The sequence below is a fragment of the Taudactylus pleione genome, unplaced genomic scaffold (assembly GCF_031769625.1).
Source record: "Taudactylus pleione unplaced genomic scaffold, aTauple2 ptg000021l, whole genome shotgun sequence".
Taxonomy (NCBI): domain Eukaryota; kingdom Metazoa; phylum Chordata; class Amphibia; order Anura; family Myobatrachidae; genus Taudactylus; species Taudactylus pleione.
In genome coordinates this window covers 7419151-7441457 of record NW_028284423.1, presented here as the reverse complement: position 1 = coordinate 7441457, position 22307 = coordinate 7419151, and the positions used below count along the sequence as shown (strand labels likewise).

Genomic DNA, 22307 nt, shown 5'->3' with positions numbered 1-22307 from the left:
CCAGGCATTCTTTTCTCCTGGCTGCTGCGGCTCCTACTAACCTACTGGGCAGAGACTTGTTATGTAAGATGGGATGTGTTATATATTGCACCCCTGATGGTGTATTTTTAGATATCCCAGAGAGAATGGTATACGAGGTGCGGGATATGTTAGACACTCCTCAAAGGATAATGTATCACTCTACAGTTTTAAAAGAAACTCCATCACAGGTAGATGAAATGTTGTCCCTAATTCCAAATTCCCTTTGGACTAAAGATGGACAGGACACTGGATTAATGGCAAACGTAAGCCCAGTAATGGTAAATTTAAAAAACGGAAGGCAAGCTCCAAAAATTCCCCAGTACCCACTAAAACAGGAGGTAGAATTAGGGGTTTTTCCAATAATTGAGTGATTATTACAACAGGGAATTTTAGTCCGTACAGCTAGTGTAGCCAACAGTCCCATCTTCCCGGTAAAGAAGAGTGGTGGGAGGGGTTATAGGCTGGTACAAGACCTTAGAGGTGTTAATAAGGTAGTAGAGAGCCAATTCCCTGTAGTGCCAAATCCAGCTGTCATTTTGATGCAGATCCCACCAAATGCAACTCATTTCACTGTCATTGACCTCTGTTCAGCTTTCTTCTCTATGCCTCTCCACCCTGACTGTCAGTATCTATTCGCATTTACATACAGAGGTTTACAATACACATGGACACGATTACCCAAAGGTTTCATAGACAGCCCCACTATCTTCTCCCAGGCATTGCATGACTGTTTACAATCTTTTCAACCTGCCAATGGATCTGTTCTAATACAATATGTGGACGATTTATTGCTATGTTCTGACTCGTTTATGTCATGTTTGAATTATACTAAACTTTTGTTACTTCATCTCTCACAAACAGCACACAAGGTGGTTAAGGACAAACTACAGCCGTGCCAATCCAGAGTAAAATATTTGGCACACTGTCTAACCCAGGGGTTACGACACCTCACAACATATAGAATCCAGGCCATACAAAACATGACACTGCCGCAGAATCAACAGCAAATTTGTACTTTCTTGGGAATGTGTGGATATTGTCGAATATGGATACCAGGTTTTTCTATTTTGGCCTTACCTTTACAGGAATTAGTCTCTTCCTCAAAGCCCGATCGTGTCATACACACAGAGGAATCTGAACAGGCTTTCCTTAATCTTTAGGATAGTCTGACAAGAGCTCCTGCATTGGGAATACCTGATTATGAAAAACCTTTTGATTTGTATTGTACGGAAGCCGATGGTTGTGCTGCAGGTGTCCTTACACAAAAACATGGTGATGCCAGTAGGCCCGTAGTATACTACAGTGCCCAATTGGACACGGTAGCAAGATCACTCCCCACCTGTTTGAGAAGTGTAGCAGCTACCGCTCTATTGGTGAGTAAAAGTGAGGACGTAGTATTGGATCATGATATGATTGTCTACACTCCCCATGCTGTATCTGCTCTGTTGAACTCAGCTCAAACCAGACACGTCTCCTCGGCTAGGTTCACCAAATGGGAACTAGCTCTAATAGCTCCTGCAAATATTACTGTTAAATGTTGCAGTACGCTGAATCCAGCAACATACCTACCTTATGTACAACATGATGTACAAAGGGTGGAAGGAGAGTTGCTGGCGGGAGGTGAGTTCGGCAGACATAATGATACGCACGATTGTATGACATATCTGAATCAGACCTTTACTGCTAGACCTGACATACATGACACACCTTTAGAGAATGTGGATGTAACTTTTTATACGGATGGGAGTTGCCTTAGACAAACAGACACAGGTGAATTATGTACAGGTTATGCTGTTGTAAACGACACAGACATTATGGAAGCTAAACCTCTCGGTCCTCCTCACTCAGCCCAGGTGGCAGAGTTAGTAGCACTGACTAGAGCATGTGAACTGGCAGCAGGCAAATCTGCTAACATTTACACTGACTCGAGGTATGCGTTCGGGGTGGTGCACGATTTTGGGGCTCTATGGCGTCTGAGAAATTTTATGACAGTAGCAGGCACACCAGTTGCACATTCCCAACACATAAAACATCTTTTAGAAGCAATCCAACTGCCCAAAGCAGTGGCAGTAATTAAATGCAAAGCCCACACATGTGAGGATGACCCGGTGTCACTGGGCAACAACAGAGCTGATGAAGCTGCAAAATGGGCAGCAGGGTTAAAAATGTTTTCTCCAACTGAAACAATTATGTCATTCCAAACTATTGATATGCTGAAATTAATTGAGATGCAAAATTTGTGTTCAATTCAGGAAAAGTCCATTTGGAAGTCCAAGGGATGTGGGCAAGAGTACTCTGGGCTCTGGAGGGACGGACATGGTAAGCCAGTAGCCCCCAAGGCATATTACCCCAGCCTGGATGAGGCAGCACATGGTCTGACTCATCTGGGTAAACAGGTTATGTGCAAGTTGGTGAGGGCATACTGGTGCGCTCCAGGTTTTTCTTCACAAGCAGAGAAGATAGCAATGTCCTGTCTGACCTGCTTGAGATAGAACATAGGGAAAGCGATCCCTACCGAACTGTCCCACATTCCACCGACTGATGGACCTTTCCAGGTGATACAAATTGATTTAATCCAATTACCACCCTGCAGGAACCTTAAGTATGTATTAGTGTGCACAGACGTATTTTCTAACTGGGTTGAGGCCTACCCAGCGGCCACCAATACTGCTGTGTTTACTGCTAAGAAAATAGTTTAGGAATTTGTATGCAGGTACAGTATCCCTTAAATTCTCGAGAGTGACAGGGGTACCCATATTTTTCAAAATACGTGTAAGCTGATGGGTATTAATAGCCGACTTCACACCCCCTACCGACCGCAAGCCAGTGCAAAGGTAGACAGGATGAACGGGACAATTAAAAATAAGCTAAGTAAAATCATGACTGAGACTGGACTAGGATGGCCAGAAGCGTTACCTTTGGTCCTACATAGCATGACCACTCCTAGACCTCCTCTGAATCTGTCCCCATTTGAAATATTGTTCGGTAGACAACCTCATTTGATTATAAGTCCACAGGAAGATCTAAAGGGTAACAACGAGGTAACTGTGAAGTATCTTATATCAATGAGTAAGCAGTTAAAGCAACAGCAGCAGAAACTGAAATTGTTGTCTAATGATATGCCTGAAACGAACTGTCATGATGTTGAACCAGGAGAATATGTAATGATCACAAATTTCTTGCGTTCAGGTTGTTTGACTGATCGGTGGGAAGGTCCGTACCAGGTGCTGCTGATGAGTACTACATCTTTGAAGGTGGCCGAGAGAGATACCTGGGTCCATTCCACTCACTGCAAAAAGGTCAATCAACCGGTGGAGAAACAAGTCGGAGACAAAGCTGATAGCGTGGACTTGTCGCTCGTTAGCTTGTTCTGGGAGGATTGAAAAGGTCGTAGTAAGATACCTGAACTGAGAGAAATTTTCAGGTCTTGTTGTGACAATGGACGGGCCTGCTGTGTTCATTTTCATATTCTCTTTTAGTCAGTCTGGGGATATCCAGTGTCTGTGATGGGGGACCGATTGAGGAAACGGGAGCTGATGGTACTGCTGATGGAGTGGAATCAGGAGGAGTGCAATGCCAATCAGGGGAGTGTCTGACCAATCTTAGTACTGTTATTGTTAAGAGACCTGTCATTCCGGATACTCGGGGAAGGTGTGGAGGTTTATCATCTGAAGATTCCTGTATTTGTGAGCTTTGTGGGTCCCTAGTTGATGAGAACTGTATCCAATGGTGTCAACCTAAATATAATCCGTACTGGGGTGGGTATCCTCTAGAGGATTATCATAGCATGGTAGGCAAAGTGTTAAATCAAACTGATTGCTGGGTGTGTTCACATGTGCCACAGGGACAGCATAACGTAGGGTTGGTGCCATTTCCGCTGAATATCACGGAAATTTTAGAATTGCAAAAAGGGAAAACATTGCATGGAAAATTCCTGTCATCCAAACCACCTCATTTCAAACTCCATCAATTCCAAGTAGACAGATCATTTTTCTGTCTAAACATAACCAACCCCAATAAACCCGGGAGTTGGGAAGTGACGGGGAATAATCAGACGATGACCTTCTCACAAAGAGCTGATAATGAGTCCATAAGCCATGACCTGCTGCGCTCCATTAAGTCTGGTGGGAAACATTTTAGGTATCGGTATACATTGAGTTCCACCAAAGAAACTATTGGTAAGGTGCCAAATGGTTATTGTGCTAAAATAATACAGCCAGAAACTTGCATGTACCAGATGGAAGAACCAGAAATAGGATTGTTTGCAAGGGAAATGTGCTTAATGATAATGATGCATACCATTCCTTATGTTCTCCCTGATAATGTATATTTTATATGTGGAAGAAAAGCGTATAAATGGCTCTCCCTGAGTTCCGAAGGTTTGTTTTACCTGGGAAGAATAGTCCCAGAAGTTATGACCCTCACACATGTTGAAATGCTGGGTATACATAAAAACACACCGTCACCATATCTTCACACACAATAACACAGAGGCAAAAGAAATATGGTACCTGGTGATATACATAAAGCCACTCAGTTAATCAGTGAGACAACTGGCTTTCAAGTTCTAGTCGCATTGGACCCCACCAGGATCGCTCGGGGTACATTAAATTTTAGATATATCCAGGAACTTGCTAAATTAATAGATAATATCACCGAGATGTACGATGACACATTCAGGTATACAGGGAGAGAATTGCAAGCGTACAAGAAAGAACTGGTGCAACACAGGCTAGTGTTGAATTATTTAACTGCTGTTACTGGAGGGTATTGCGTAACATTGGCCACCCAATTTGGAGTAAAATGTTGCACCTATGTCACCAATGATACCAGCGACCCTAAGGAGGTGATAGACCGGAAGATGGATAAAATTCTGCAGCTAAAGTGGGAATTTCGCAAAAACCATAACGCTTCAGTGGCTGAAATAGGGGAGAAGATAGAAGGATGGGTTTCATGGCTGAACCCAGTGAAATGGTTCTCAGGTCTAGGGGAATGGGTCCAGGAAGTGATCGCCAGCGTAGGCAAATTCTTAATCCTTATACTGATTGTCATCATAATAATTGGCATATGCGTCCGGTGTGTTCCTATTGTGTTGAAGTGTGGAAAATGTAGAAACAGAGTGAAATGACATAATGAAACTATGATGGTTCAAGTAATGACAATATGTATACCGAGGTAAATATAGAACTGCATTACAACCCTGAACTAGGAAATACAATCGTTTGATGTATTATATTTAGACATGCATAGAATGTATTATTGAAATGTTATTTATAGAACACCTCAGTCTCAACTCCCCTTCAAGACTGCTATTATAACACTGGTGCATTCCCACACCTTTCACATGATCTTCCAAGATCCGCGGTGTGCGTATAATAGTAGTTTTATGTCCCCACCCAGAGACACATTATTGATGGATTAAGAACCACCTTGTGCCATCCCATAATAACACCAAATAATATGTAAATGTAAGCCTAAATTAAATTCTAATAGCAGATTGTGATAGCATGTTGTTTGCTATCAAAGGGTGGACTGTCGAAGCTGAATAATTGGCTGAGACAAGTTCAGTTTAAAATTTAATCGCGGCGATGCCATCTTGCGACTGGCTGCAAGACGCCATCTTGAAAATGAGATCGCAAGACGCCATTTTGCGAATGGCCGCCTAAGCGCCATTTTAGATAAACTCACATTTTAGTACATGTGGCGATGATACTATTAGCACCATGCGATTGCATTTTTCACCATTTCTCATACACACATTAATACGCACAATTGCACTGTTAACTAGTCGCATATTAGCGAATGCATAGGACTTTGTATGAAACCGCTGTTTTATTAGTTTTATGCACATGCATCTGCCCCAATTTAACTAGCGTCCTTATATCAAACCCTGAATACCCACACATTACATATTCACACATAAGGTTCAATAAGCTTTAAAGTGTATGATTTAAGTTGGTTCAGTTAGTTTAAATGCTGAGAAATAAAGGTATTTGATAACGAAGGTATTATACATGCTAAACAAGTCGTGTTTGGTCTTGTACTGATGCGTACTCTTTTTACAGTATTCCGGTGTTATCGGTGGGGAGGTCGTATCATGCAAACTCAAGTTATGGATCGCAGAGCCTACAAGCAACAAAATGTATATTTCATGAACAACTGTTAGAATGTTGCAGGGGGCGTGAAGAGGAAGATCCCCAGCTGATAGAGGCAGGGAGAGTCTATTTGAACCAGCCTGTTAAATGTGCTGTAACAGATGCTTCTCCCCTGGGAACCAATGATATCAGCAACAAACTTCCCTATTGTCCTGTTTATTCTGGGGGGGTATAAATATGTGTGCACGAACGTTGGTTCTTGGTCTTCGTGCTGAATGCTGTATGACTAGGGGTCTCTTGCTGATGCCTATCTCCGGGTCCAGAAGCGCCTGCGTCTGTATACTGTACTTGGGTCTGTATAAGTTTCCTTTTGCGCCTAAATTGTGTCTAGATCAATTGCGTGTAACTGTCTGAACTTTTACCTGAATAACACTTGTGCTTTGGAACCACAGATTCCACGTCTAAGTCTTTATTTATGGTATGACTGCGTACACAAATTAGCGTCATCCTTAGAAGGTATAGGCAGGATATTAGAAGGTATAGGCAGGACATTAGAAGGTATAAGAAGGTGTGTATAGAGGTTCTGATCCAGTATCGTTACAGTGCAGTGCTGCTCTGCTCTATACTAATACCACTTGTTTGTTTCATATACTGTAGTAAGGGTGTTGTTAATACTGATCCCGTCATGTGAAAGTAAAATGTCATCAACAACAATACTGCTAAAAATGATGGACTGTTTGAGGCGTTTTCAAAACTCATCGGGTTGGGAGAATGCTGAACCCTACTTGAATAAAAACCCTTATTTAATTTTTACAGTGTACACCACCTAAAATGACATTAATTTATAGGTAAGACTATAACCCAATTACTTTTTTATGAGCATGGTGTGTACTACAATACATAGAATAAAATAAATATTAATCCTCACAAACCACAAAATCTAGGAACTTCCAATGCTTATGCATGTTTGCAAGTACAAATATGCCACGTACATTTCAAGGTGAATGCTGACTTCAAAGTCTATGGAAACACCTCATATAATCAGCCAGGGCCTTGTTTTACAGGTTGGCATATTCTCAAGGAAATCTGTATGGTCCAAACAGTAAAATAATTTTATCAAAGTTCAAACTACTTCCACTTTAGAACCACCCCTTCATGCGTTTAAACATGTATACTGTTCTCCTATAATACTGCTGGTCTTAGGTAATTAATCATGAGTGTGAGGAGAACTCTGAATTCACTTTATTAATGTGTTAATATTGTGAATTTGCAGATAATCATTTCATTACTCGTGTTGGGTACATGATCTCGGTGCTAATAATGCCGGCGGTCAGAATCCCGGCAGCGTAATCCCGATGGTGGAAATCCTGACGCATGCAGGTAAGTATTCAAACCATTTCCCTAACCCTACCCCTAACCCACCTTTCCTGCATCCTAACCCTAACCACCCCGCAGTCTAAACCTAACCGACCCCCCCACCACCACCACAGCCTAACCCTAACACTCCCTCCCTCACCATAGGGATTGCAGCCATCGGGATTTTGGAGCCGGAATTCTGACTGCTGTTGGGATTCCGGCGCCAGGATTCTGTCCGCCGGCATTGTCTATGTCGGGATGGTGACTACATCCCCATTGCTCAAGGTATGCTTTCCCACAAAAGTACAATTCAAAGGTACAAAGAGTGTTCAATTATAAGTATAGGACCAAGACCAAAAGTCTGTTACATCAGAGTTCTTTCCCTACAGGGAAAACTGAATTGTCATTTAAGTAATCCATTTGTAGAAAATTAGGTCTCACCTTTGCAATTCATTAAAATTTTAATATTTTTCCCTGATCCACACTTAACAATCCACCCAACTTCTTCCAGTGGAGAGTGTAAACCTTTTCAGCTCCGAAGATGCTGCCATCTTGGTATCCATGATGGAAAAAAAGGGAGTGTGAACAATAAAAATGTATATAAAATATAATAACTATATCTGTGGCATAGTTAATATAACAATTTATTAAAATGCAGCAACACAATATTGATCATACTGCAGTGTGCGAAATTATTAAAAGATGTACATAAAACACCCAAACAAAATAAAATAATATTGATATAATGCAGCTCTATATACAATAAACTAAATATTGACCTGGTTAAAATAACTAAAGCTTTCTATTAGCAGGAACAAATAAACGCAAAAGATTGACCAGTGCTGCAATTTTTTTTACACCAATATCACTCGATACAACTGGACTTACAAATGGCTCTCATCTACTTAGTTTTTACATAATGGGAGCGCTAATCAACCCTTATCAAGACTATCCCCTGGAGGATTGCAGTCTTTTATAAGTATTCTCTTGTCAATTTATTCTCCTATTGAATGTTATTGGCACAATTCGTATAATTGCGGGACTCTGTTAGATCTTGCTAATATGAAGCTTTAGTTGATTTTTACCAAGATCAATTTTTTTTTCTACATGGAGTGCATCTCAAGAAAAGTTTTTGTATCCATACATACACACACACACACATATGTATAATATTGTCAGATCAGCATTTGAGCATTACATGTACATGGTTTAATATTTTAACAAATTGTTATAACAACTATACAAAAGGCATATTATATATTGTCAGGGTCCCCAGTAAGTGTCCCTGACAATTTGCACTGACTATGGCCAGAGGCAGTAATTTGATTCACCTTGATTGTATCGCACTAGTATAAGGACTGCGATTACACAGATCCATAAGTCCTGATGCAGTGAGGGCAAAGCCGAATATAATACAATGATTATTGTATCAATCTGGCCATTATACTATACACTTCTCTTCTGTCACCACAAGTGGTAATTATATAAAGGAGCCACAGTTTCCCTAACACTCAATCACAATTGCGCAGGCTCAGCAACACAAACTACCACACAGTTAGTTTGGTCTCCCCCTGTTTCTAACAATCAATAACAGTAGATACAGTGTAACCATAGTGATCTAATAGGTTCCTCAAAGACTGGGCTCTGGAGCATATATGGAATAGACTAATAAAGAATACTCTATTTACTAAAGAATTACAATGTTTAGTTACAGAAATGTTATAAAGAAAAAGGGTTACAGATTACATAGATGTGTTGCAATATCAAATAAAAAAGAGAACTTTGATAAAAAGCAGCTAATCTGACTGAGAGAAATGACAGGAAATGCAGGTACAGACTTCAACTTCAAACTGATCCCCCAGTTTGAATGTAGAACAAAGGGTGCCCATGTCTTTTATCAGCTGATCACCCCAAAACATGGAAGATGTTACACTAGTCTCTGATGACTGGCTGACAAGTTAATTAAATCTGGGGCCATCCCAGAACTGCCCATATAACATTAAACTTACAAATAATTGGTATGTACACAGTAATCATCATTTTTTAAGCTATTATATGAGTTCAAACAGGACTGCAATGTGATGTGGGATTGGTTAGATGCCTCCTATCTCTGAATCTCTAAGTCCTAATGATTTCCAAAATAGCAACTAACCTGCGTATAGTCTGCAGATATTTTTTTATGATTTTGGATGCCCCTAGCTGATATAGAAATATGATTTTTACATCAAAACTAAATAACATATGGTCTTGTCTGTGTTCTCAGTCTGCAATGTGAAGGCACATTTTACTAGACTGCTCTCTGTTTATCCCTGCATACTCCTTTGTGTTTGGTTCCAGCTTTGCAAGTCCAAGTTATCAACGTGTGGCCACAGACAATTGGCCTTGTTTACAAATACCTAGGGCACCTAGTTTGCACCTTATTTGCATTCCGGCAACAGGTTACCAGGAATGTACATATTAATTGAAAGTACACATGATCACCTCAGGGTTTCCTGAGTGGTTGAAACTACCTATGTATCTGTATGGACAGAATTATAACACAACATTAAAAGAACATCACAAGAGGAATTCAGATTAGCCTCCCACAGATTTACCTAACATCAAAAGAAAAAAATATAACTTGCAATATGTTTTAATATATACTGAATCGCTACATATATATTATATACATTTTTTTTATTACTTTACTTTACCATTTTATAGGAGAGTATTTTTCTCTTATGACAATTATTCCTTAGTGTAATCTTTGCTTGAGCATAGGATTTTTTAAATTTTGATTTCTTCATGAGCTTCGCTGTAAAACCGCATGCAATTGCAGAAAAGTAGGTGATATACAGGGAATTCATAAAGTCCTGTGTGTGACAGTTCAAAATTCAGATAAGGAAGCCACACCACCTGCCAGTGAGCCCAGGCTGGCGATGTTTGGATTGACAGTTGGTGTGCCTCCCCTATTTTAATTTTGGACTGTGCTGCAGCCCCACCTCTGGAGCTGCCACTGTCTGTCACACACTTAGCACACAGTCACTGTGGAGGCACTTTTTGAACTCCCTGTAAATTACAAAACTGGGGTTGCCATAACAACCAATAACATATAAGCAATCATTTTCTGAACTGCACTACACAAATGTCACCTAAAATATGATTGGTTGCTAGTGGCAATATTCCAGTTTTCATGGGTTATAGTTGTTATAAATGGAAACATTTGTGTTTAAGGTACAGTATGTGTTTTTCAGAAATAAAAACTTATGGCGACCATACACTGTACATTCTTTCTGTTCAGCCCAAGTGCTACAATCAGAATCCTTTGATATCACTTGTAAATGACCAAATTGGACAAGACCTGGCCGAGTTGCTTTCAAAGGAATGTTAGTGAGGTTGGAATATGACAGTAGAGATCAACAGAGATGACGGTGATCTGATCAAATTTGTTTGTACATTTTATAAATAATGACGGTTACGTTGGAATGACAAAAAAACTACTTTCTGATATCGGTGCAAATATTGCAGTGTATGTGGCCAACATTAATGTCAATTTTCTTGACACTAGTCCTGTCTGCTAAGGAAGTAAGTGGGAGACAACTGACAGGATGAAACAGTAGGTTTCCAGGGCAAAGCACAGGTTGCAGATAAGCGCATTCTCCTAACTACTGTATGCAGTGTTCTTTTGGTAATGCAGTACCAGAGTAATGTGACACTATTTTGTGAGTGTAAGGAATTTACTGCAGGGAAGAAGGTTTTCTGTACTGTGCAGGTGTTGTGTTACATCTGTGGAAAATTGTTTATAGAGCTGATCATGCTTTGGAAAAAAAGAATATAAATGTTTTATAAGGTTGCTCACTGATGCCAAAAGCGCACAATGATCATAGTATAAACATAGGGAAAGTTCAGTGCACACCAATAAAACATAACATTTATTAGATAAATTAAAAATACATGATTACATATCTACCTCTGAGCACTTGTAACAATTTGTGCAATTACACTAGGTTTCCAAAGATCAATAAAGTTTAATATTGGCAATCCATTCTTAATTCACAGAGTATAAGTGATATACAGTCATCCAGTTACAGAAATACAAATAGCACAGCTTATAACAGCTTATCAGGGAGACCTGTACCAATAATATATAACACTATGATGATTAAAAGTTATTGTCATTATAAAGAATATATAGTACCATGTACAATCAAATTTCAATGGGTCTCCCACCTCAGCTCCTGTCTCATATTATAATGTCATGTCTGTAGTTGTCCTGTTATCCTCGGGTGCAGACGAGTTTGATAGCTGTAGTCCCTAGGACTACTGTCCACCGCTTGTGTACAATTTCCTATTCAGTTGTGGGTCTTCAGTATTTCCACCTAGCTTTGTATACTTACTCTTACTTGGGTTATTATGCTTCTCCTAGTAATCTGTTCTTAAGCGCCACTATGCTGTCCACTTGTCATTGTCTTTCCCTTTTCTATGGCTCCATTCTATTAGTTATGTTACTGTGTACACTTACAGGTGTATCCCACACACTTGGGACTGAGGGTCTGATTCAGCGATGTGCGCTAATCCCACCACTGCTGTAAATTTGTATGCAGCGGCTATGCGAAAATAAGCAAATTTTGCAGCCACCAGAATTTGTATTGAGAAACCCACTGGTGGCCTCGCAAATCCTTGCGATTGCATACAAAGACTCAGCATCGATTGCAGATCATTTGATTATCGGAGTTCTGATTAACCTTACGGTTATTCTGATGGTCACCAAAACTGAGACGCCGTAGTAATTTTGACTGAATTTAGCATTGCAGTCGCAGGCTGAGACACGCCTGCACCCAAATCACACCCCCCCCCACGTTGCCACCCACAAAAGGTCCCTGCCTGTCAATCACTTTGAAAATCATTCCTCACTGGAAGCGACAACGGTAATGGAACTTGACGCATATGCGTTGTGACTCAGACGCATGCGTAGATCAGCGATAATCGCTCAAGTGTGTAAACATAAGCATTGCATCCATCTCTATATCAGGAAAGTGTTATACCCTTACAGTTCACCTACCAGGAATCTTTATGGCCCCCAGACCTCTTTACCCCAACACCGTCCTTAAGACCAACATCACAGACTTAGCTTCCTAGCTTTGCGTTTCCCTGGTGAACAGAGTTTGACATTCTCTCTGCTTCTTCCCATCCTGTCCTGCCCTCTTTTTAACCTCTCCCTATACCATTTGCCCAGAGTTTTCTTCCATAGAAGCTTTGGTGGAACTACAGTACCTTGGCATTGGAGGTCTTCACTGTGCCATGGTCTTGCTTTTTTATTGCTTTCATAAACATCTTTACTTTTAGATAATATTTACATTGTTTTCTCTGCCCAAGGGGGGTCTGAACAGTACCATGAATAATATTACTTGGTATCTTACTTTATAACCCCCTCCTCCAAGCCTCCTATAGCCATGGGCCGTGGGAACAAGAAGTCTTATTATATTTAGGCCTTATTTGGATGTCACCATTGCCCTTCTTCTCTACTTTGACCTCTTTGTGCCAGGAGTAATCTTTTGTGTGTTCTGTTTGTTTTTCCTTTGACAGTCCTCACTCTGGGTTCTCCTCCCCCTCTCCCAGTAATTTCCCAATTTCCTCTATTGCAGTTATTTTCTTGTTTCTTTTCACTTTTAATGACTTCTGCTGCAATATGGTATTACTACTATTTATGTTATTAACCTTTTGTTGTATTAAAAGCGGTCTGTTTGCCACTATTATGTGTTTCCATTGTTGCATTTTGTCAGGTATACAAAATATTTGAAAGAAAGAGTTTTAAAAAAATTCAATGGGGATTCCATTGAAACACAATGAAATACATGAAAACGTATGACATTCATATCATTTAGGTCTATAATTAAAGGTTAAAACCTCACATTTTCATGGAAACAAATTTCACACTGAGAAGTTAAAAAAGTAATTATTTAACAGAGCATTTTCCCATTCATGTCTATCAGCAGTGCATATATATGTGGGCTTTCTGTACCCTACATTGAAATGTATGGGACATTTTTCTCATTGGTTTTCACTTTTCAGCAATCTCAAGTGAGCTAAGATTTGGAAGTTTTCATGCTGATTGTGTTATTCTGCCTTTACTAAGATTCTCTGCCCTGCACTTAAATAAGTTATTCTGTGACTGCAAGTTTTATGTCAGTTTCTTGGAGGGTTTTAAAAAGTGCCGATTTAAAAAGTAATTTGCCTTTAGTAGATAAGGTGAAATGAAAATCGCCTTATAAATCAATGAAATGTAGAAGATTTGATAAATTGTGAATGCTGATAGCTTGCCCCCTGTACTGTATTTAGTGCTTAGTGGTTTTATTTTTTTTCTTATTTACTTGATCATACATACGTTTAGGGCAACCAGGTTCTTGAGCAATTGTACTATTGTGTGGTGGCATGCCCTGCTGTCAATACTTGTGCCCTAAATGGGCGTTGTGCTGCTAAAGGGAAGCGTGGGTGTGCCTCTCGGGCTTCTGTTGTGACTACAGAGAGTGGGGCACTCTGTGCTCACCCCCCGCCTCTGCATAACAAATAAATAAAACACAATAGAACTTACTTTGATTGCGGTCTGGGGATTTCCAGATGAAATATGGGCCAAACCCAGTCGATATGCTGCCTCCCCTTCCAAATTTTTGGCAAAACCTGGAAAATGGATGACAATAAATTTAAACTGAAACAAAGCATGAAAACATTTATTTTAACGTACATTTATAAGACATCTATTCATATACAGTATGTTGAAGTGCTGAATGGATGTATAGGGTTACTTTATACTAATTCATTTGTACAACCATAGCGTTTGCTAAGACTAAGCTGTCCTAAAGAGTTATATTAATACACTAGCCATATTTTGAATTGAAAAGGTATAGTCTAGAGCTAAAAAGGAGGAGATGAGGAATATTTAAATAAAAATGTGATTAGTACTCTCTGATATACCACTGAATTTATATTTAAGGTGCACATTGCTACAGTACACACATTGAACACAATGGGTCTGATTCAGGGGTACATGCTAAGTGCATGCAATGCCAGTGTTCACGTAATTGAGCGATTGTTTGCTGCTGCGTATGCGCAAATATTCTGAAAACCCCTACAGTGCATGCATTACCCTGAGTGTACACACAAATGTGCACAGGACCGCTAGTATCAAAACTGGCGAGGGAAAACGTTGGCTGTGTGTGTTGTGTGCATGTCAGCTAAAGCTGCTGCGTTCTTGTATAAAGTACCACAGCCACAGAGGCCATGTTCAGACGGAGACACTGCACCTGCCATAGGGCAGGGCAAGGGTCGATGGTGCACTCGATAGTGCGCCGATTGTAAGTTGTACAGAACCACCAGCAGTGTTGAAGCGTGCAAGGACATTGAAAGTGGGCATAAAAGGGCTTGCAAATTCCCATACACGGCTCTGCAAAAAGACGCAGCTGTAGTGGTGACTGCATGGACCTTTGAATCAGGCCTAATATATAGATCTACATATTATCTGCTCTCCACAGCGAGCTGAGATGGAGCATTCAAGAGTGTCTTCCAAATTATATATATATCAGTGCTCAACAAATCCCGGTCGCCATGGAGACAAAGTTTTCAGACCTGGCGACTGGATTTTGCAAAGCCGTGCTGGGATCAAGTGGCTTGCGGGACACATCCCTGGGTGGCACTGGGATGCTGTTTCTGCTCCCAACTTCAGGTAAGCAGAAGCGGCTGGTACCCAGTGAAGGGACCGCCTGGTCTCTTCCTCCAGCGGCAAAGTGGTAGCCTGTAACCCGGTAGCCTTGATACAGCGGTGGGTGTTTGGCACGCGCTCCAGCAGCCAATAGGAGGCAGACGCGATGAGCCAATCACGGCTCGCCGCGTCATAGCCCCACCCACTTGCAGTGTCTTGTATTAGACGCCGCTGAGCGGGAAAGAGAAGTTCGACGGTGGAGGGGGAGGAGACAAGACCTCCCGAAGAAGAGAGAAGCTTTCCGGTGGCCAGGAGGTGGTGGCTGAAAGAAGAAAAGAAGTGGCGGCGCCGCTGGCCAGCGGCAAAAGAATGGGCGTTAGGCCCACGTCACTTAAAGGCAAATAGGTGGGCCACCCGAAGCATGTGGAGTAGTGTATGCAAGGTTTTGGTTTGGGACGATGGTCTGGCTCCTATATTTTTAAGCTGGCTACTAGATTTTAGAAATATTTGTCGAGCCCTGATATATATATATATATATAAGCTTGCAACAGTAAATAAATCTTTTATAGTTACATACCACCAGTGTCACTGGACAAAATCCGACGTTTCGGTCAAATTACAGACCTTTGTCAAGGCATACATACTGTATGTCAAGAAGCCACAGCCATCTGAAGTAGTCATTAGACTATTAGTAGTCTTTAGTTTGACTATTTCAGATTGCTGCGGCTTCTTGACATATGTGTGAAAAGTCGGATTTTGTCCAATGACACTGGTGGTATGTAACTGTTAGAGATTTATGTACTGTTGCAATGGTGAGTGCCCTCTAATCTTCATATTTTGGATAATGTGAACCACATTTTGTTGTGGTTACACTGAGGATGCACCCCCATGAGATGGACATGTTGTAGTGAGTGTGGGCTTTATATGGATTATATATATATATATATATATATATATATATATATATATATACATACATACATACATACATACAGGTTGAGTCTCTCATATCCAAAATGCTTGGGACCACGGGTATTTTGGATATCGGAATATTCTGTATTTTGGAATATTTGTATACTATAATGAAATATCTAGGGAATAGGACCCAAATCTAAACACAGAAAAGATTTATGTTCTATATACACCTTATACACATAGCCTGCAGGTTATTTTATATATATTTTAAATAATTTTGTGCATCAAAAAAAGTTTGTGTACATACATGAAATTCATTTATGTTTCATATACATCTTATATACACAGCCTGAAGGTAATTTTATACTGTATTTTAATAATTTTGAGCTTTAAACAAAGTTTGTGTACATTGAACCATCACAAAGCAAAAGTTTCACTTTCTCAGTCATGCTAAAAATATTCTGTATTTCGGAATATTCTGTATTTCGGAATATTTGGATACGGGAGACTCAACCTGTATTTATATAATTCAAGGCTTTGTTCAGTAAAGCATCATGATACAGGCAATAACTGGGGAGCCGTTTTCTCCATCAGTCTTCCTCAGTGGCCTATGCCTATATATACAGTATACCGTGTGTGCACGCATGTGTTTGTGTGCGTGCGTGCGTTTGTGTGTAAGGTAAATGAGCTATGTTATGTCTACAATGTGCTGCCATTACGAACATTCCCATTCTGTTCCAACAACAAAATGTATCCTTTAATTCATAGAATCTCAATAACTACCAAAGCATTTTGCTATCTTATGCATAAAATTAAGTGAAGCCTCACAATTTGAATTTAGGGGTGTGCGAGTGGTGAACAGATTGATTGGGCAGCACTGTCAATGCCGCATGGTACCTGTATTGTCATGATGTCACAAGTATGGGGGAACGGGGCTGGCTAAGGCGCATTATCGCCCTGTTACAGCTCTGAGTTGCGGAAGGAAATTCTAATATTTAATTTCTTGCATCGCAAACATATTTTTGTTTAGTTATATTCATCTCATAAACTATTTGATTTAACTGATAAGCAAAGTGGGGAACTGCTGAAACCCTAACTACATAGAAATGTGCAAAAACTAGTTTGATGCTGCAAAAAGTGGAAACAACATAGTACATAACTGCAAAACAGCATATGCAAACATGTTTCTGATATTTTTCTTTATGACATCAACTACAAATCTAATGCAAAGATGTCTGTTTTATAGAATGTAAATAAATTGGTGGCATTTCTCTCTGAAAATGGACAGGAATGATCGCAAACATTTCACAGCATTTAGTTTACTCATGGGTAACAGTAGAGAAGAAAAGGAAATGTGGTTGTTTCATTTTCCACCTACCTTCTCGTGCCATATCAAGTGCTTTTATTAGAGTTTTGATGGCCTGTTGCCAGTCTTTATTCTCTAACATTTTGTCTGATAGCAATGTATATATTCTCCAGAGGTTCTCGCAGGCCAGTGAGTTGTGAGTACGACCTGTCTCATCTTTCCATATCCGGCCTACTGTCAGATGATAGAATGCCTCATAATGTTCAGCAGCTTTCTCCAACTGGCCTACAATATATAAGATGTTGTATAGATACAATCACTTCAGAAGACTACATAGCAGCAACATATGTTATCTTTAGATACTCGTAAAGAGGTATTAAAATGCTGCATTCCCATTGTAGGAGCATAGTAATAACAAACAGTGAAAACTAAATTTCCAAAATTTGTAACATTACAAACATTACATTTGTACAAGTACATGTTAGTTTAACTGTTTGAAATGCAAAGTATTCGGTTTAATTACATAAATAATCAGATTAAAAATCATAAAAATCAAATTTTTTGCACAAAAGGTAAAGAATTTATGTTCACAACTGCAGAAAAAGCTGAGGTGCAAGGTTGAGTTGTATTAATAAATGAACTGGCTCTGCTACTGTTATAATAGCTGTGGGTGACCACCCACAGCTATAGCAAGCGGCCAGGTTGATGATCGCGATGGTCAAGACCATCGGGCTTTGCGAGGAGACCCTTGTGGTAGGGTCTCGTGGCCGCAAGCCCCGGAGAGCTTCTGGCTCTAATAGAGCCGGAAGTTCTCCACTGACATCACTTGTGATGTCAGTGGGGCCACCCTCAAACGGCAGGCGTTCTCATGGGAACGCCTCCATTTGGGCAGCCACACCTCCCGGCCCGCCCACCAAAGGGGGCGAGCTGTCACTCAACATCGACAGCTCGCCCCCTTTGGTGCGAGACCCGGAGCGACGGAGTGCCCGTCGCTAGCCGGGTCTCGCGCATGCGCAAGACGGAGCCGGCTCCGTCGTGTGCATGCGCTGTGGGCCACCATCGACCCGGTTGCGAGCGCTTGCGACCGGGTCTGAATCAGGCCCAGAGTCAGTTAACAGTTTTATTGCTAAAAATCAATCACACACAGTTAAAAAATACAATTATTAAATAATAATCATACTAAACCAACATGAGTAGTAATTAAATTATCCAATGAATAGCAGCTGTCCTATAGTCTCCGCTTATTAACCACTGTGTTACCTGCCATGGTTGCAAACAATGCTACCAGTCAGAAACGCCTACATGGCAACTGCCGGAAGATAATCTTCCAGCAGCTGCCAAAGGCAGATTGAGCTCCCGGACCTTCTGCACTCCTGCAATCTCCCCCTGTCTTCTGTGCTGCCGATCACTGCTGATCGGGCAGCCCGGCAGTACCCTCCACCAAGCGGCTGCAGAAAGGAGCAGCCGCCGGGGAAATGTAAATTAACCAGCCCTCAGCTTCTCAGTATACACCTGGCGGGTACAGAGGAGGAGCAGCCGCCAGGGAAATGTAAAGCAGTGATGGTCCGACGATCAATATCCCGATATATTGCTAGTCAATATTTAAAAAAAAATCTATATTAATGTTATGTGTTTAAAAAAAAAAACTATTTTTAATAAAATTGTGTCGGATAAGTTTTAAAAAGATGTTCTTGACCTAATTCAATCATAAAAAAGACCTGACACTTTCTGAGAGGATTTTTGAAAAAATATTCACCAGTTAAGTGGTTAAGGTACAAGTGATAGCTCTCATGAAAATGGAAGAAACAAAAGTCCTGGACTTTTAGCAGCTGACGCTGCAGAATAATTGAAGACTTTGTATTGCTTATTGTGTCCCAAACTAGAGCTCTTTACCCGTGGTCGTGTCATCCGGATGAAATGTGTCAGGTGACAATGACATTATAGGCTTTCTGGTATACTGTGGGACCTGGAGTATACCAGACCCGGTGTCAGCTTAGTCCAGTGGTCTCCAACCTGTAGCTCGTGAGCTACCGGTAGCTTGTGGCCTTAATTTTTGTAGCTCACCTAGCTGCAGTACTGAATAGTCAACTAGGAGGAAGTGACCTCTCATGTGTGCTCCCCGTGGCATCGACGCCATGGGTTCATCCACAGCGAAGCACGTCAGACTGACGCAGCCTCAATCACCCGACGTGCTTCCCCGTGGTTCCACCCACGGTCTGCGCTACCGTGGAGCGAGTGACTCCCGCCCAGCCCTGCCGGAAAATCACACAACAGCCCTGCCGCTATTTTTTGCTCCTCTACTGCACTTTCCTTCTTGGAGCCGGCAATTAATAGTGAAATGTGTCTGTGCTTAAATTTTAATTTACAAACTACAACAATATCACTGTAATAATTAAATGCATTTTAATTTTCTATTAAACATTTTTTTTCATATTCATTAAATGACATTCAATTGTTCATTTATTAGCCAGATTTTTTTCTTTTACAATTTTAGTAGCTCTTCAGAAGGTTTCATTTTCTAAAGTAGCTCACACCTCAATTAACGTTGTAACCCCACTGGCTTAGCCTACTCCATGCATTCATGGATACGGTGTCAAAGGGATTAACACCCTGACAACCACAGCAATATCCCGCTACAGTCTTAAGGTGCCCATCCACTAGTAGATCAGGGAAAGACGGTACAATTACGACATCGTAATCGTACCGTCATTCCCCTAGGGGGTGTAGTGCCTACACTGAATGATTGATCATTCAGTGTAGGCACATCAATCATCCCCAAACATGGCCAATCTGTCGTTATCGGCAGATTGGCATGCATGTTCGGCCGATGATTGATGTCGGAAATGACCAGCGGGAGCGTGCATCGCTGGTCGTTTCCGACATTTGGATGCACGATTTGTTCACGATTTGCAGCCGATTACTGAGCAATTGCACAATTACGATGTCGTAATCGTGCAATCGTACAGTGATATCGGCTAGTGGATGGGCACCTTTATTGTCAGAGTGAGTGTAGGAGCGCCCATGGGATAAGCATCTTTTCCAGCAGCCACAGGCGCTACTCACATACATTGAATGCAAGCTGCCTATAATGGAGGATGGGTCCTAATAGAGCATTGTGCCTGCCAATACTGGAACTCCCACTTCAAGAAGGGTAACACCATCTATTACAGCTACTATTTGGTTTACTGCTTGCTTAAGGAACTGTGGGGGAGATGTATGAAGCTCAGAAGCGTTACCAGCGCACGTGCGCTGATACTGCTTCTCCCTGATGTATGATTGGGGGGCTGCGCAAGATAGCAGCGCTGATTGGCAGGGCATGTATGAATGGTTAGATCGCCTGACCGTTCTGCCTGCTGTAGCTGTTTCTACCGACAGCTGCAGCCTGGCGATGCCCTATCCCCTCAGTAGGGACAGCGCTGTCCCTGCTGCCGCAGCTGCCGGCTCCGATGCACGCGGGATCTTGCGATACTTGCGAAATCTTGCGCATGCTCAGTGGAGCCGGCTATGTCCTCAGGCAGGGATCGCCGGAAGGGGGAGTTAACGCTCCCCTTCTCTGGCCGATGAGATTTTAATACATCTCATCGTTAGTGCTTCCTGCTTCGTCTCGGTAAAGAGGCGAAGCAGGAAGCATTATAGCGGCACGTTAAGTGCCGCTATAATACATCTCCCCCTTTGAGTTATAAGTTATTACTAATGGCTGGCAGAATTAAGAAGGGAGGGACAACACATAGAGGTGTATTTACTAAAGTGAGGGATTTGGGAAGTGGAGATGTTGCCTATAGCAACCAATCAGATTCTAGCTATTATCTTATAGAAGGTGCTAGACACATGTTAAGTAGAATCTGTTTGGTTGTTATGGGCAACAACTCCATTTCTAAAAACACGCACTTCAGTAAATATACCTCACTATCCTCATACTGAATACATTGCAATTAGGACCGATTTTCACAACTAACCATATCAGAGCACAAGCTGTTGATTATTGCCTCCACCTCCTGCAAGAGCCACCAGCTCTAAAACTGCCTGCTTATTACTGGATCATTATGCAAGCTCCGCCACCGGACCTATACTACAGAGCGTCACCATCACATGCAGGATTAGGAGTTTCACTATTCTGGCCAACCTTCGTGTGGCACACCACCACAGACAGTTACTAACTGCTTTATTACCTTGCAATTCATCCAGCTCATTTCTCTATTGTTTATATTGCAGGACTTGGTTCGCTATACATAACTGATATTCATGAGGTATTTTGTTTAGTGCATACATATTTTTTGATATACATTGTAATTCTCCAAAAATATGTATACCACTTATTGGTTTTAATTGACATTTCTTAGTGAAATTGTATATTATATTCCATCCTCATATTTTTTTACTAATTCATTACTAACATATGATTCAAGTGTTCTCATAGCATTGGCACCTTTTTATGCTGAAAGTGTGGTATACCTTTACAGTATAGCAGCTGAGAGACACCTCTTCTTCAGGTTTTGCCTATTTCCATTCATACTATTTCCTTCTTACCAGTGCGCCTAGGATATTTTTTCACTTTATTACCATGTTGTATATGCTCCAAAATACCAGAACATTATAATTAGATTCACTTAATATGCGAGTCATAACTACTGACCAAGCGTTAGAAACAGGGAAATGCCTATGCCTTCATCAGCTGCATTATTTTTCCAGTGCAAAGACTGATATTAACACAAATGGGTTTAAATGTGAAGCTGCCATAAAAGCAGGCACATAAACGTAATTCTTCCAGACGCTATTTTGATGCACATTTTTTGATGTCATGAATATTTAATGAAATGGCCCAAACTAAAGCCATATAACATTCTTACATTACTGATGCCTGCGCCCGTAAGCTACAAACATTAGAGCCATGATTGAGTGTACTAAAATGAACTCATTCAGCATTGCATTGATTAGTCGA

The 22307-nt window shown here is 41.0% G+C and overlaps 1 protein-coding gene across 1 annotated transcript in view; it reads right to left on the bottom strand.

The window, feature by feature from the left end:
• TTC29 (tetratricopeptide repeat domain 29) overlaps positions 1-22307 on the bottom strand; it is a 319192-nt gene that overhangs the window by 152931 nt on the left and 143954 nt on the right. The window contains exons 6-7 of the mRNA XM_088447947.1: positions 17441-17653; positions 14044-14129 (exon numbers count right to left, since the gene is read on the bottom strand). Of these exons, the coding sequence (XP_088304073.1) occupies positions 14044-14129; positions 17441-17653 (299 nt within the window). The remainder of the gene's footprint in view (positions 1-14043; positions 14130-17440; positions 17654-22307) is intronic.